This window comes from Oncorhynchus keta, chromosome 19 (assembly GCF_023373465.1).
Source record: "Oncorhynchus keta strain PuntledgeMale-10-30-2019 chromosome 19, Oket_V2, whole genome shotgun sequence".
NCBI lineage: Eukaryota > Metazoa > Chordata > Actinopteri > Salmoniformes > Salmonidae > Oncorhynchus > Oncorhynchus keta.
In genome coordinates, this window is record NC_068439.1 from 40799524 (window position 1) to 40812860 (window position 13337).

Below are 13337 nucleotides of genomic sequence, written 5' to 3' on the forward strand. Positions count from 1 at the left end.
CAAACATAGATTCTATAAGAATACTGATTGATTTTCAGCCCAGATTGTAGAACTTGAAGCCTATCATGATGGAAGTGGTCCTGACTAGACTGAGAGACTTCTCCTCTAAGGACGCCACCTTTGATGCCTGTAAGTCAACTGGGCCCGTTGTGTCCGGCGACCCACGGACCATTAGAGACCCCTGCCCAGAGGAAGGGCTCCGGATGGCGGGCTGCATGGCCGGAGTACAAAGCAGCAGCACCTACAAACTGGACATTGAGAGTGCACTGGCCTGGCTGCGCAGGGAACTGGTAAGACTGGACAAATGACTGAAGTCTTTGGTTGTGATAGAGTCTCTCTAGAACTGATCAAATTTGTAATCTGTCTATGGGCTTGAGTAAAAATATACTCAGCTAAATGTACTGTATTTGAATGTATTGATGTGTTTTGTATTTGCAACAGAAATACACATTTATATTTGAAAATTGTAGAGGACAATTTGATCTTTCCTGTATGTTAACAGATGATAATGGAAATTGGATTGCAATTATTCATCACTTTTACTGTGAGTTACTGTGAGACTCCAGGGTGGTCTTGTCTTTCATTACTTTATATTTGTAGAGAAAGATGACATGCTCAAATTATTCTGTGCTAGATATAGGACTACTCAAGCCCCCAAAATAATGACCTGTGTGTGGTCTTCTGGCTCTGTGGGGCTCTGTGGAAATGGGGACATTTTTGTTGGCTATTAGGGTTAAGGTCAAGCCATCTGTCACCCAATGAAATTACCTTCTTGGCCATTCAAATCGTTAGTGCGTGGGACTGTCACGTTATTGCATTCTTACAATTGAGATGGGCAGGCGATGTTACGATGTCACCTTTCCAGCTTCCATTCAACCCCCCCCCCTTCCCATATGGAAAATAATCATGAAAATCAAATAAGAATCTTGTATGGCAGAAGAAGATTATATGTACAAAATTCTCTTCCTGCTCCTCCTTGCGGCGGACTTTGATTCTCGTGTGTCACATTGCATGTGTCAATAACGTCAGACAGTGGTACGCGATACCTTTTGACATTTGTATGGCCCATGTATGTGAGACCGTAGAAGGCTCAGCTTACATGTCTCTCATACGTTTGTTTTTTTTATACAATACATACAACAGCTTGTTTGAAATGAATTTGTCCTATGAACAGGTATGTGAGAACCTCACAAGGCTGAGCTGACATGTCTCTTGTATGTTTTCTATATAATTATAGGATGCAACATCTCTGTTAGGTCTAAATGTTAATCACCCATATAAGTCAGACGTTACAAGAATATTCCATGAATCCTGTCAGTTTATTTGCTGTTATATGTCTCACTTACAAATTACAGGTAGAACACATTGTTAACTTATTCTACATCTTTTCCTTATTGGACGAGTTGGTTAGAAATTCAAAGAGGGCCTATTGTCAATGATTAATATATCGCTTGGCATTTAGTCTTCGCCCGGCGCCTCGTCATGGAAACCAAGTGTCATGAGCACACAAAACCCACCAAATCTCAGATGGGACAGAGATACAGAGGCAAACTGGAGACTGTTGGTTACTTTACTGGTATGGCTCTGGTTTAGTTGGTTCAATAGAATCGCATAGTTGAACGGTATCTAATTTTGGCATAACTTAGAGAATGCTGTGTAAGCTAATAGTAGTTCAGAGAGACATGTTCATTGTCAAACCAACAACAACAACTAAAGTAATCTAAGTCATACACTATAGGCATTGGACTAGATGGGGGAACCCTTGAAACTTTACAGTACTGTATCCAGAGCGACTTACATGAGCAATTCGGGTTAAGTGCCTTGATCAAGGGCACATGGACAGGTTTTTCACCTAGTTGGCTCTGGGATTCAAACCGTCAACCTTTCGGCTACTGGCCCAATGCTCTTAACCGCTATGCTACTGTACCAGTCTAAAGTTTGGACACACCTACTCATTCCAGGGTTTTTACTTGATTCTTTACTATGTAATAATGAAGACATCAAAACTATGAAATAACACATATGGAATCATCTAGTAAGCAAAAAAGTGTTAAACAAATCAAAATATATTTTATATTTGAAATTCTTCAAAGTAGCCACCCTTTACCTTGATGACAGCTTTGCACACTCTTGGCATTCTCTCAACCAGCTTCATGAGGTAGTCACCTGGAATGTATTTCAATCAACAGGTGTGCCTTGTTAAATGTTAAGTTGTGAAATGTATTTTGTTCTTAGGCGTTTGAGTCAATCAGTTGTGTTGTGATCGGGTAGGCGTGGTAAAAGTTTCTTCAAGTGCTATGATAAATGATGACCGCCATAGGAAAAGAAGGCCCAGAGTTACCTCTGCTGCAGAGGATAAGTTCATTAGAGTTACCAGCCTCAGAATTTGCAGCCCAAATAAATTCTTCATGGAGTTCAAGTAACAGACACATCTCAACATCAACTGTTCAGAGGAGACTGCGTGAATCAGGCCTTTGTGGTCGAATTGCTACAAAGAAAGCACTACTAAAGGACACCAATAATAAGAGACATTAGACCGTGTCTTTGTGCGACTCAGAGTAGGTGAACGGATGATCTCCGCATGTGTGGTTCCCACCGTGAAGCATGGAGGAGGAGGTGTGATGGTGTAAGGGGGCTTTGCTGGTGACACTGCCAGTGATTTTAATTAGAGTTCAAGGCACACTTAACCATCATGGCTACCACAGCATTCTGCAGACATACCCATCCCATCTGATTTGCGCTTGGTAGGACTAACAGTTTGGTGTGTCTAAAATTTGGACTGGTACTGTACCTGCTGCCCTATGGCCAAAATGTTTCATATAGATCCACTGGTCCATAAGAGACATGTTATTAAACCATCTACACTATCAGCCCTCCGTCCTCTTTCATTCTCAAACCTCCAACACAAAAGACACCCATGTAAACTCTATCCAATTATTACACTTCCCAGTGACCAATGATTGCTGGCCTTTGATGTCATGAGACGTGGGTTTGTGCAGATGCAGTGGGAACCTTCCCAGGTCCAGTCTCTTTGTCCAGTATTCAGACAAACATAGCCACAAACCAGCCCAAATAGAAGTGACTTCCACCAATTAGAACCATCGCCTTTTATCAAGTCTCATGGCCCAGTACTCAGTTGTTCTCTTAAAAGAGAAAGCAAGAACTCCAGCAAGAACAAGTGCTTGTTTACTGTCCACCATGGTACATTAGACATAGTTTGATCTGTTGCAACGGCTGGGCAAAGGACATACAGACAGAACAAACACACGTCGAGAGACATACAGACAGAGCACACACACAAACACATGTCGAGAGGTGATATCACCCCCCAGGAAGCCCACTGCTCAAACTTTACTCAAAGGAAAGTTGATGTTTCTTCTTTTATCCCTCTTTGAAACAAAGCTTTTAAAGCCACATCGCATCCTTTCAGTCGGAGCCCAATCCCAGTCTGAGGCTGTAATTAACAGAGAAAGAAATGCAGATCTGGTCATGATTGGTTTTTGTTTGAACATTCCTCTCCCTGGGACAAACTTGGACTTGGCGAATTTGGTGGAATTCTGTGTATTCTATTCTCAAAATGAGGGCAATTAGACCGGCTCTCATAAATAGAGAAGAGAGAGAGAGAGAGAAAGAAAGAAAGAAAGAAAAAAAAGCATTTGCATCTGAAAGAGGCAGCGCTCAACTGAAATGGTTTAACCAGGTTATGTCAGGGAAAGGACGTGAACTTCATCATCTAAAAGAGACTAAAGGAAGCTGCAGCGCAGTTCCAAAAGAGAGATTTAGGCCTAGAACTCAGTAGCCTAGAGTAGCCTGCACTGGTTCTTTTCATTACATGACATTTGGTTCTGTGTTTTGAGCTATTTTTTCTATACTACTTGACAGCTGTAACTGCTGTCTAGTCTTATTTTTGATAGCCATTTGTTTCTTTGTAACAGTTGGTATTTGCTTATGAATACCGTATGTCACAACCAAACCAACTGTTTTTGAAATGGTGTTGTGTCTGTTTCAGTGTCTGTTACGTCTGTCTGCCTCTTTTATGTGCCCATATTGTTATGTCTGTATCTACATGTCTGTCTACGTCTCTTTTTGTTTGTTTATTTGTTATGTCTGTGTCACTCTGTTTAATTGAACAATCCTAACTTTTTTTCACAGATGGAGATGCGATCTCAGGACCAGGCCTTGATACGACAGCTGATGGACCTTCACGCTGGAATACAAGAGCTCAAGCTGGAGTGTGCCGAAGCAGAGGAGGAGGAAGAGGAGGATGACGAGACAGAGGAGGAAGGGAGCTGGGACTTTGGTAGTGAGGCAGGGGGCAGTGGTAGTAGTGTTTACTCCAGCTCAGGGGAAGTGGGCTTTTCCATATCTTGCCTGTCCACTAGAATGACTCCACCTCCTCTGGGGTCATCTCTACCTAGAAGGACTTCCAGCAGAAGAAGCTCCTTGCCTTAAAAAAAACAACAAACAGTAGTCTCTTATGGACCAACCGTGGTCAATGTGTAGGTCAATGTCACCGTCATATACCACAGTATCATCTGTTCTTTTGTCACCGTGTTTGCAAAGAAAATCACACAAGCATATTTTGAATAGGCTGCAATAGATTCCATATAGAACCTAAAGATAATATATAGATTTAAGGCTTAGATTGACCTACGGCAATCATATTTGCCTAATGCCTTATTGTGTTAGGAAGTTGAAAAATGGATTGTGTGTGTCTGTCTGTCTGTCTGTCTGTCTGTCTGTCTGTCTGTCTGTCTGTCTGTGTGCGCGCTCGTGTGTGTGTGGGTGTGTGTGTCTGTGTGCACGCGTGTTTGCATGTGAGAGAAAAATATATTTTCATGAGACAATTGACAGACTGCAGAGCTTACACTTACTAAGTAAGCTGTGTAACTTTTCAACTCTAACTAGATGGAAGAAACAACAGCAGCTGCTATCACTGTACAAAGTTCATAACAGTATAATAGTACATTTAAGAGAGAATATCCATTACTTACAGTAGTATATCGACTGTGATGTCTCAACAATAGATTTGTAAAAACTCATGTAATAGTGACTATAAAAGCGATTTTAAATATCACGACAATTCACGATCTTCCATATTACTTGGAAAATGTCTGTCATTACTGAAATACAGTATTTTCGAAGGCCTAATTAATATGCAGTTATCATCCACTCACATACCGTATATATTGATTTGTTGTACAACACTGTAATTGAACACCGATGTCAATAGACTAAAACATGAATGTCACTAACATACAGTGTATGTACTTATTATAATTAATGACAACACACCTTAGATTGAGCTGGCCTTTTGCAGTAGTTCAAGTTGGCCGACCCAGCAGACTCATACAACATAAATGAATGTTCAAGTTAACAAAAAAATCTCGAAAAAAGGGCATCAAAGTGAACAAGATAGGATACTCCCCCAATTTCCCAATTCAACTGAGTTCAAAAGGAGTTCATCTGTGATAAAGTGACAACACTTATTATGTTAATGTTTAGTGGACAAGTGGATGTGTTTATCCTTGCTACTGTAACTGCATTTGGGACAGGTACTGTACATAGTATGCCAGAACAATAAAGAACTCCAAATTGAAATGTACTGTACATATATTTCTGTCATAACAGAAAACATCAAAGTCAAAAACACAACTGTTACTGAGACTTTAAGATTCATGATTTATTATTTTTTTCTTTTTTATCTGTTGCTTCTGCACAGCAAATTGGCTACTGTAACTTAGTTTTACATTTTTCAGTGTCACAGTTCTAGTGTTGATTAGGGAGTTAAATTACCACTGTAAGTGTTACATGAACAGTTATTGGTGTAAAATAACCCAGTGTTGGTGTTAATAACCAGCATTAAACCAAAACCACTGCCATTATTATCACATTTCCCAGCATGCTCTATTGCAGCTAGATTTTTTTTTATAGTTTCTTTCAATACCTATGTTTTCTAATTGATTAATTAATCTTATGCTACTCAAATATAAATTACATAAATGTTTCTAAACTAATCCAATCTGTTACTCATTGCACCCGTTACTTAAACGGTTGTTCCAGTTTAGATGATGTAAGTAGTCTCATATCTTTGGGTATTTTCACACTTTGTTTTGAGCTTTAGTTCGAATCAGAGTTTGATTATTTGTTACATTGTATTTTTTGTATTTTCTTTGTACAGTTGGTTTAACGTTTCCAAATGTCAAATTAACTATAATTCCTAAACAAAACCACCCCACTAGCCACAGACGTAAATTCAACGTCTATACCAAGTTGGTTAAATGTAATTATGTGGAAACAACGTTGATTCAAGCACTGTGTGCTCAGTGGGATGTGTCCATTGAAGTCAATTGTTCATAGGCCAAAAAATGCTCACGTTATATCCATCTATGATTATCATGAAGCATCACTTACAATGGGGCAAAAAAAGTATTGAGTCAGCCATCAATTGTGCAAGTTCTCCCACTTAAAAAGATGAGAGAGGCCTGTCCTTTGACAGCTCTTTGGTCTTGGCCATAGTGGAGTTTGGAGTGTGACTGTTTGAGGTTGTGGACAGGTGTCTTTTATACTGATAACAAGTTCAACCAGGTGCCATTAATACAGGTAACGAGTGGAGGACAGAGGAGCATCTTAAAGAAGAAGTTATAGGTCTGTGAGAGCCAGAAATCTTGCTTGTTTGTAGGTGACCAAATACTTATTTTCCACCATCATTTGCAAATAAATTCGTTAAAAATCCTACAATGTGATTTTCTGGATTTTTTAAATAATTTTGTCTGTCATAGTTGAAGTGTACCTATGATGAAAACTACAGGCCTCTCTCATCTTTTTAAGTGGGAGAACTTGCACAATTGGTCCTGTCTAAATACTTTTTTGCCCCACTGTATGTGTCCCAATCTTCATATTACTTTTGTTTTGGTCTTCCAACAACATGCGGGAGGAAACAGCACAATAGCCGCTCCGACTGTGACTGAATAGGCTAAATGAATAGACTATATTCAGTAGCATCTATCTCCAGTATAGCTCCAGTCTCCACTAATCTGCATCGGATGCGCTGCTACACACAGAATGTGTCAGATATTTCATGTTATGATCTTGCGGGAATTTCATCAACTGCGTTCTCACCGGCAGCAAACTGCACCATGGTACGAAATTAATCGCATTAGAGACCAACATTTTTGAGCGAACCACGGTGCGTTAGTGCAGATAGAGTGTTCACACCAGAACAAACAAAACAAACCAAACAAAGGGGGTAAACGCACCAGAGTTCGGGAAAAACTGCTCCAAGCCAATTCAGTGTGATACCCCCTTAGTCTTCCTAACACTGGCAATCATTCTGAATGCAGTTTGTGGGTGACTAAAAATTCTGAATGTTGGATTCTGGTAGAATTCCAATAGGAGTAACGCATCACTTTGCAAACCAGCATAATGCGATTTATAGGTCTGATGTGACCTGTAAAAACCTTAGTTTCAGGCCACTGTATTAAGGTAAAGCTAGGCCCTCAAAATAAGGCCTTATGAAATACGGATTGTTTTGTCTTAAATAATAGAATTTTAATGATAACATATTCGCTTTGGATCTCACTTGGTGAATGACACAGGACTGAAAATGTATGCATGCGACATTGAACACTACCTCACAAGTTTGAAACATCCTTATGTCTATGACTCATCGAATCCTATCCAGTCCATTGGGTCCCTCACAGCCAACATCAAACATGCCATGTGACCTTTACAAGGGAATCCTCATTCCAAGGGTCTCGTTTGTGTAACACTTCCACGTATCTGTTTTAGAAATGCCAAAGGACATAGTCTGGTCATGGATTCAGACAGGGTTCCAGGTAATTCCAGCAGGAAACCTCCACCCTCACTCTCTGTTTCCCCCAGGGGAGGTGCACTGGTTTGGGTTGGTTAGTGGTGTTCACCCCCCTCCGGCTCCAGAGCCCCAGACATACTCTCCCGCCTCAGTCTCTGGATCTCATTGTTGAGTCCCAGCAGGGTCTGGGCCAGCTGTTGGTCCTGAGAGCGCATTTCCAGCTGCATGGTAATGATGGGAGAATAGATCATATTTTCCGATCAAACACACACACATTCATGCAGGTGAAGAATAGTCCATTCTGATCAAATTGGCAGACTTTCGTTCATTTGTATGTGGTTTCTTTATTTGCACTACATTGGAACACCTTAACAAGGCTTTTGAGTGATTCCTCCCGTGACTTTTGGGATTATCATCAGATTTAATCCATCGAATGGTACTTTGGAGGATCGATTGTTGACATATATTTGACGTTTGTAAGAGCATAATTGAGAAATAATTCATCCAAGTTGGCATATTTAATCAATTGTGGCCTTGTAAAGGCCTCCTTTGAAACTCTGTAACGTTTTATCTGTAGGGGCTAAAAAGCAAACATGTATGTCATATCAAGAGTTACCACTTGCTCTGTAAGTGAGACGTATTTGAGTCTTATTTTGATTTCAATAAGCATTTTCTTACATTTATTTATGAATATTGACAAGTAGAAACATGAATATTGAAATTTGATTTGTCAGTTTTTATATATATATATATATATATATATATATATATTGCTGAACATAATATACTCTATGGGTAGAGTGGGATCTCTGCTAGTTTTATAGTTTTGGCATATTTCTTACAGATACATTGGCATAGTAGGCAATGTAACAAATCACATCCCTCCTTGTACTTGTATCATAGGACATTGTGCAAATTTGAAAATAGAAGAGAGCTGCACACTAAGAGCTCAGATGCAAAAATGTCATGTTCAACATTTCGACAGGCAAGCTGTCTTCAGGGTATGATGACAGCTTGCCTGTCGAAATGTTGAACATTACATTTTTGCATCTGAGCTCTTGGAGTGTGCGGCTCTCCTTTATTTTCAAGTTTTCCACTCCGCTAGCCAGCACCTCGCCTAAATAGGTGTGCGTTTCTTTTTCCTCTACATTGTGCAAATTACCAGCAGAGGGCGACCATTTTGAATCCATTTTCACATTCACTCTGTTGGTAATGCTTATGAATTGCATCATAACTCTTATGAATTGCATCATAACCACCACAGAGCTTCTAAACCCACAGGCGCAACATTGCTAGACTTCCAGGAACGCTTGTGAAACAGACCAAACAAACCAGGCTGGGGTTTGGGGTTTGAGAAGTCAATGAGAAAAGTAAAAATTCATCCTTAGTTTTTAATTTTCTCATAATCTAAAGGCACAACCTAGATTCCAACCTGGTAGAACATGTTATTACTCCAATCTTATGAAAGCGACAAACTGCAACGTTTTTATTTTTGTCAAAAACAACTTTATATCGAAGGAGTGCCTTTGATTTGATGGCCTACACATGCACAGTTCAGCGCGAGACGACCGGTAGACCCGATGATGTGTTCTACACATGAGCTTAGCTAGCCAACGCCGCCATGACATCGCCTACAAGTGTTATCAGGGATTTCTATTGGAGAAGCAGTTTTAGCCTTCATACTGTACTGTCTTTGGCCCCACTTTGATATGCCCGTAGATAATATTATGTTCAATAATATTTTGAAACATTTCGAAATAAAATATTGTATATTTTCTTTATTCATGTTTATATTTTTCAATATTCATAAATGAATGTAAGAAAATGGTCATATACATCAAAATACTACTATTACAAAGCAAGTGTTAAATCTCCATATGATACCAATTATTTTTTCTCACCAACAGATTAAACATGATGTAGTCTTGAAAGAGGTCGGGGTAAGGGCAAAATGTCCTAAATATGCCAACTTTGATTCATTATTTCTGAATTATGATTTTAGATACAAATGTCAAATATATGTCCATCTTCCTCTGAAGGACCCTTCTATGGATTAAATCCTGTGAACATTTTTGTCCTGGTTTCGTGAGGAATCACACCTTTGCAACACAGACATTTCAGGTAAATGTTTAATTATTTGATTCATTGAGGGCTAGATGACTCATGGGGACTATGACTGAACAGTGCACAATCACAGCAACAATAAATAAAACACTAATGAATTCTTAACTTTGGGTTACACATCTATACAATCCAATAATGCCAAACTCTACAATGCTGCACAGCAACATACTACACTGTCAAAGAGTCAACAGTATTCTACAAGGTGCAGATAACTCACCAGTTCAGATCTTAGCCAGGTTATGGCTCCATCTATCTTAGCTCTCCGCAGTTCCTCATTGGCTTGGTAACTCCTGCCAATGCTAAAGGGCCCAGTAGTAGACTCTGGGGCATCCCGTGGTTCACCAGTGGTCCTGAATGCGTGAATCAGTTTGTTCTTGATGTTCTCCAGAACCATGGTTGACAAAGTGTCCTCACTTTGACTGTCTCGATTCATGCTGACTTCCAAGGAGGCACAAATGTGGATGTGAGTATGTGTGTGTGTGTATCTTTTCCCCGCGTGTCAAGCACTCTCTTCCAGCACCGCCAGTCTCCAATATATATATTTTTTTGTCCTACTTTTGTTGTTTTTTCTCCTTTTTTCCCCCTTTGCTCCTTCACTTGTCTCAATCGACTGGACCCACTGTCCTCTCAGTTTTCCTTGTCCTGTCTAGTCGTCCTCCTCCTTGTCTTCCCTCGCTGCAGGAGCAGGATTCCTCCCTCTGTTTCTCAGCAGAAGTTACTGTGCTTCTGTTCAGCTGCCTCACTCATCCCATTCCCCGCTTTGTGTGGGACCGGCTTGTTTTGTCCCCGTTACTATGGAAAACCAGCCCTCCCTCCGCCCCCCTTTTGGTAACCCCAATAAGAATGGTGGAAGATCTTGGACAAAGACCATTGTTGCCTCAAAAAGAACTGAAAGGACTCCCCTAACCCCACCCACCCCCTTTCTCTCTCACTCGCCCTCACTCCCGCCTCTATACAATTTCAGTGTGAGAAATGCTGTGTGGGGGAGCTCTAACTTGTGTGCAGTGTCTATGTGTAGACCTGTGTGTGTGCTTGTTGTCAAATCTGTTAAACCTTTTCAGTGTCAGTGTTGCTCACCCATCTAAAAGACCTGCTTGTCAGCTTAAGAGACAGGTTGGGTGGGACCGGGGAAGGACATAGGCTTGGTGTAGCCGATTGAGAGGCACAAAGGCCGTCCAGTGGTGAAATATATCCAGGTCTTTTGTGTCCATTCCCTGTGGGTTTTCTGGATTGGTTGTTGGCACAGACTACAGTCATTCTGACTTTTCTATAGAGATAACACAGAAGTCTAGTGTCCGCTCCTCCCTGACATATGTAACTCTGCAGCAATTTCCCAGAGTAGTTAAATGGCTCGCCAGTTTGACGAAGTATTGCAAATGATTGTGCACAACAAGTGTTTCTCGAAGAGGGTGAGAGGTGAAAAAAGAAATAAAGAGAGAGAGGGAGAGCAAGTGAGCAAGAGAGAGAGAGAGAGAGAGACAGACAGAGAGACAGAGAGAGAGAGACAGACAGAGAGAGAGGGAGGAGAGGGAGACAGAGAGAGAGACACAAAGAGAGCGAGACAGAGCGAGAGAGAGAGAAAGACAGACAGAGAGACAGAGAGAGAGAGCGAGAGAGAGAGAGAGAGAGAGAGAGAGAGAGAGAGAGAGAGAGAGAGAGAGACAGAGAGAGATGGAGACAGAGAGAGAGAAGAGAGAGAGAGCGAGAGAGACAGAGAGAGACATTGAGAGAGAGAGAGACAGACAGAGAGAGAGAGACAGAGAGAGAGAGAGAGCAAGAGAGAGAGAGAGAGAGAGAGAGCGAGAGAGACAGACAGACAGACAGACAGACAGACAGACAGACAGACAGACAGACAGACAGACAGACAGACAGACAGACAGACAGACAGACAGACAGACAGACAGAGACAGAGACAGAGCGAGAGAGAGACAGACAGACAGAGAGACAGAGAGAGAGAGAGAGAGAGAGAGAGAGAGAGAGAGAGAGAGAAAGAGAGAGACAGAGAGAGAGAGAGTACAGGACAAAATAAAAACCCTCCAACCCAAGAAGGCCTGTGGTGTTGATGGTATCCTCAATGAAATGATCAAATATACAGACAACAAATTCCAATTGGCTATACTAAAACTCTTTAACATCATCCTTAGCTCTGGCATCTTCCCCAATATTTGGAACCAAGGACTGATCACCCCAATTCACAAAAATGGAGACAAATTTGACCCCAATAACTACCGTGGAATATGCGTCAACAGTAACCTTGGGAAAATCCTCTGCATTATCATTAACAGCAGACTCGTACACTTCCTCAATGAAAACAATGTACTGAGCAAATGTCAAATTGGCTTTTTACCAAATTACCGTACAACAGACCATGTATTCACCCTGCACACCCTAATTGACAACCAAACAAACCAAAACAAAGGCAAAGTCTTCTCATGCTTTGTTGATTTCAAAAAAGCCTTCGACTCAATTTGGCATGAGGGTCTGCTATACAAACTGATGGAAAGTGGTGTTGGGGGTAAAACATACGACATCATAAAATCCATGTACACAAACAACAAGTGTGCAGTTAAAATTGGCAAAAAACACACACATTTCTTCACACAGGGTCGTTTAGTTAGACAGGGATGCAGCTTAAGCCCCACCCTCTTCAACATATATATCAACGAACTGGCGCGGGCACTAGAAAAGTCTGCAGCACCTCACCCTACTAGAATCCGAAGTCAAGTGTCTACTGTTTGCTGATGATCTGGTACTTCTGTCACCAACCAAGGAGGGCCTACAGCAGCACCTAGATCTTATGCACAGATTCTGTCAGACCTGGGCCCTGTCAGTAAATCTCAGTAAGACCAAAATAATGGTGTTCCAAAAAAGGTCCAGTCACCAGGACCACAAATACAAATTCCATCTAGACACTGTTGTCCTAGAGCACACAAAAAACTATACATACCTTGGCCTAAACATCAGCGCCACAGGTAACTTCCACAAAGCTGGGAACGATCTGAGAGACAAGGCAAGAAGGGCATTCTATGCCATCAAAAGGAACATACATTTCAACATACCAATTAGGATTTGGCTAAAAATACTTGAATCAGTCATAGAGCCCATTGCCCTTTATGGTTGTGAGGTCTGGGGTCCGGTCACCAACCAAGACTTCACAAAATGGGACAAACACCAAATTGAGACTCTGCACGCAGAATTCTGCAAAAATATCCCCCGTGTACAACGTAGAACACCAAATAATGCATGCAGAGCAGAATTAGGCCGATACCCACTAATTATCAAAATCCAGAAAAGAGCTGTTAAATTCTATAACCACCTAAAAGGAAGCGATTCCCAAACCTTCCACAACAAAGCCATCACCTACAGAGAGATGAACCTGGATAAGAGTCCCCTAAGCAAG

The 13337-nt window shown here is 41.0% G+C and overlaps 1 protein-coding gene across 1 annotated transcript; it reads right to left on the bottom strand.

Moving 5' to 3' along the window:
- Positions 1-6870: 6870 nt before the first annotated feature.
- Positions 6871-10717, bottom strand: si:ch211-153f2.3 (protein FAM167A). Its single transcript, XM_035792649.2, has 2 exons — positions 10155-10717; positions 6871-8034 (listed from the first exon to the last, which is right to left on the bottom strand). The coding sequence occupies exons 1-2, from the start codon at positions 10368-10370 to the stop codon at positions 7909-7911; spliced, it is 342 nt and encodes a 113-aa protein (XP_035648542.1). The 5' UTR covers positions 10371-10717; the 3' UTR covers positions 6871-7908.
- Positions 10718-13337: the final 2620 nt, after the last annotated feature.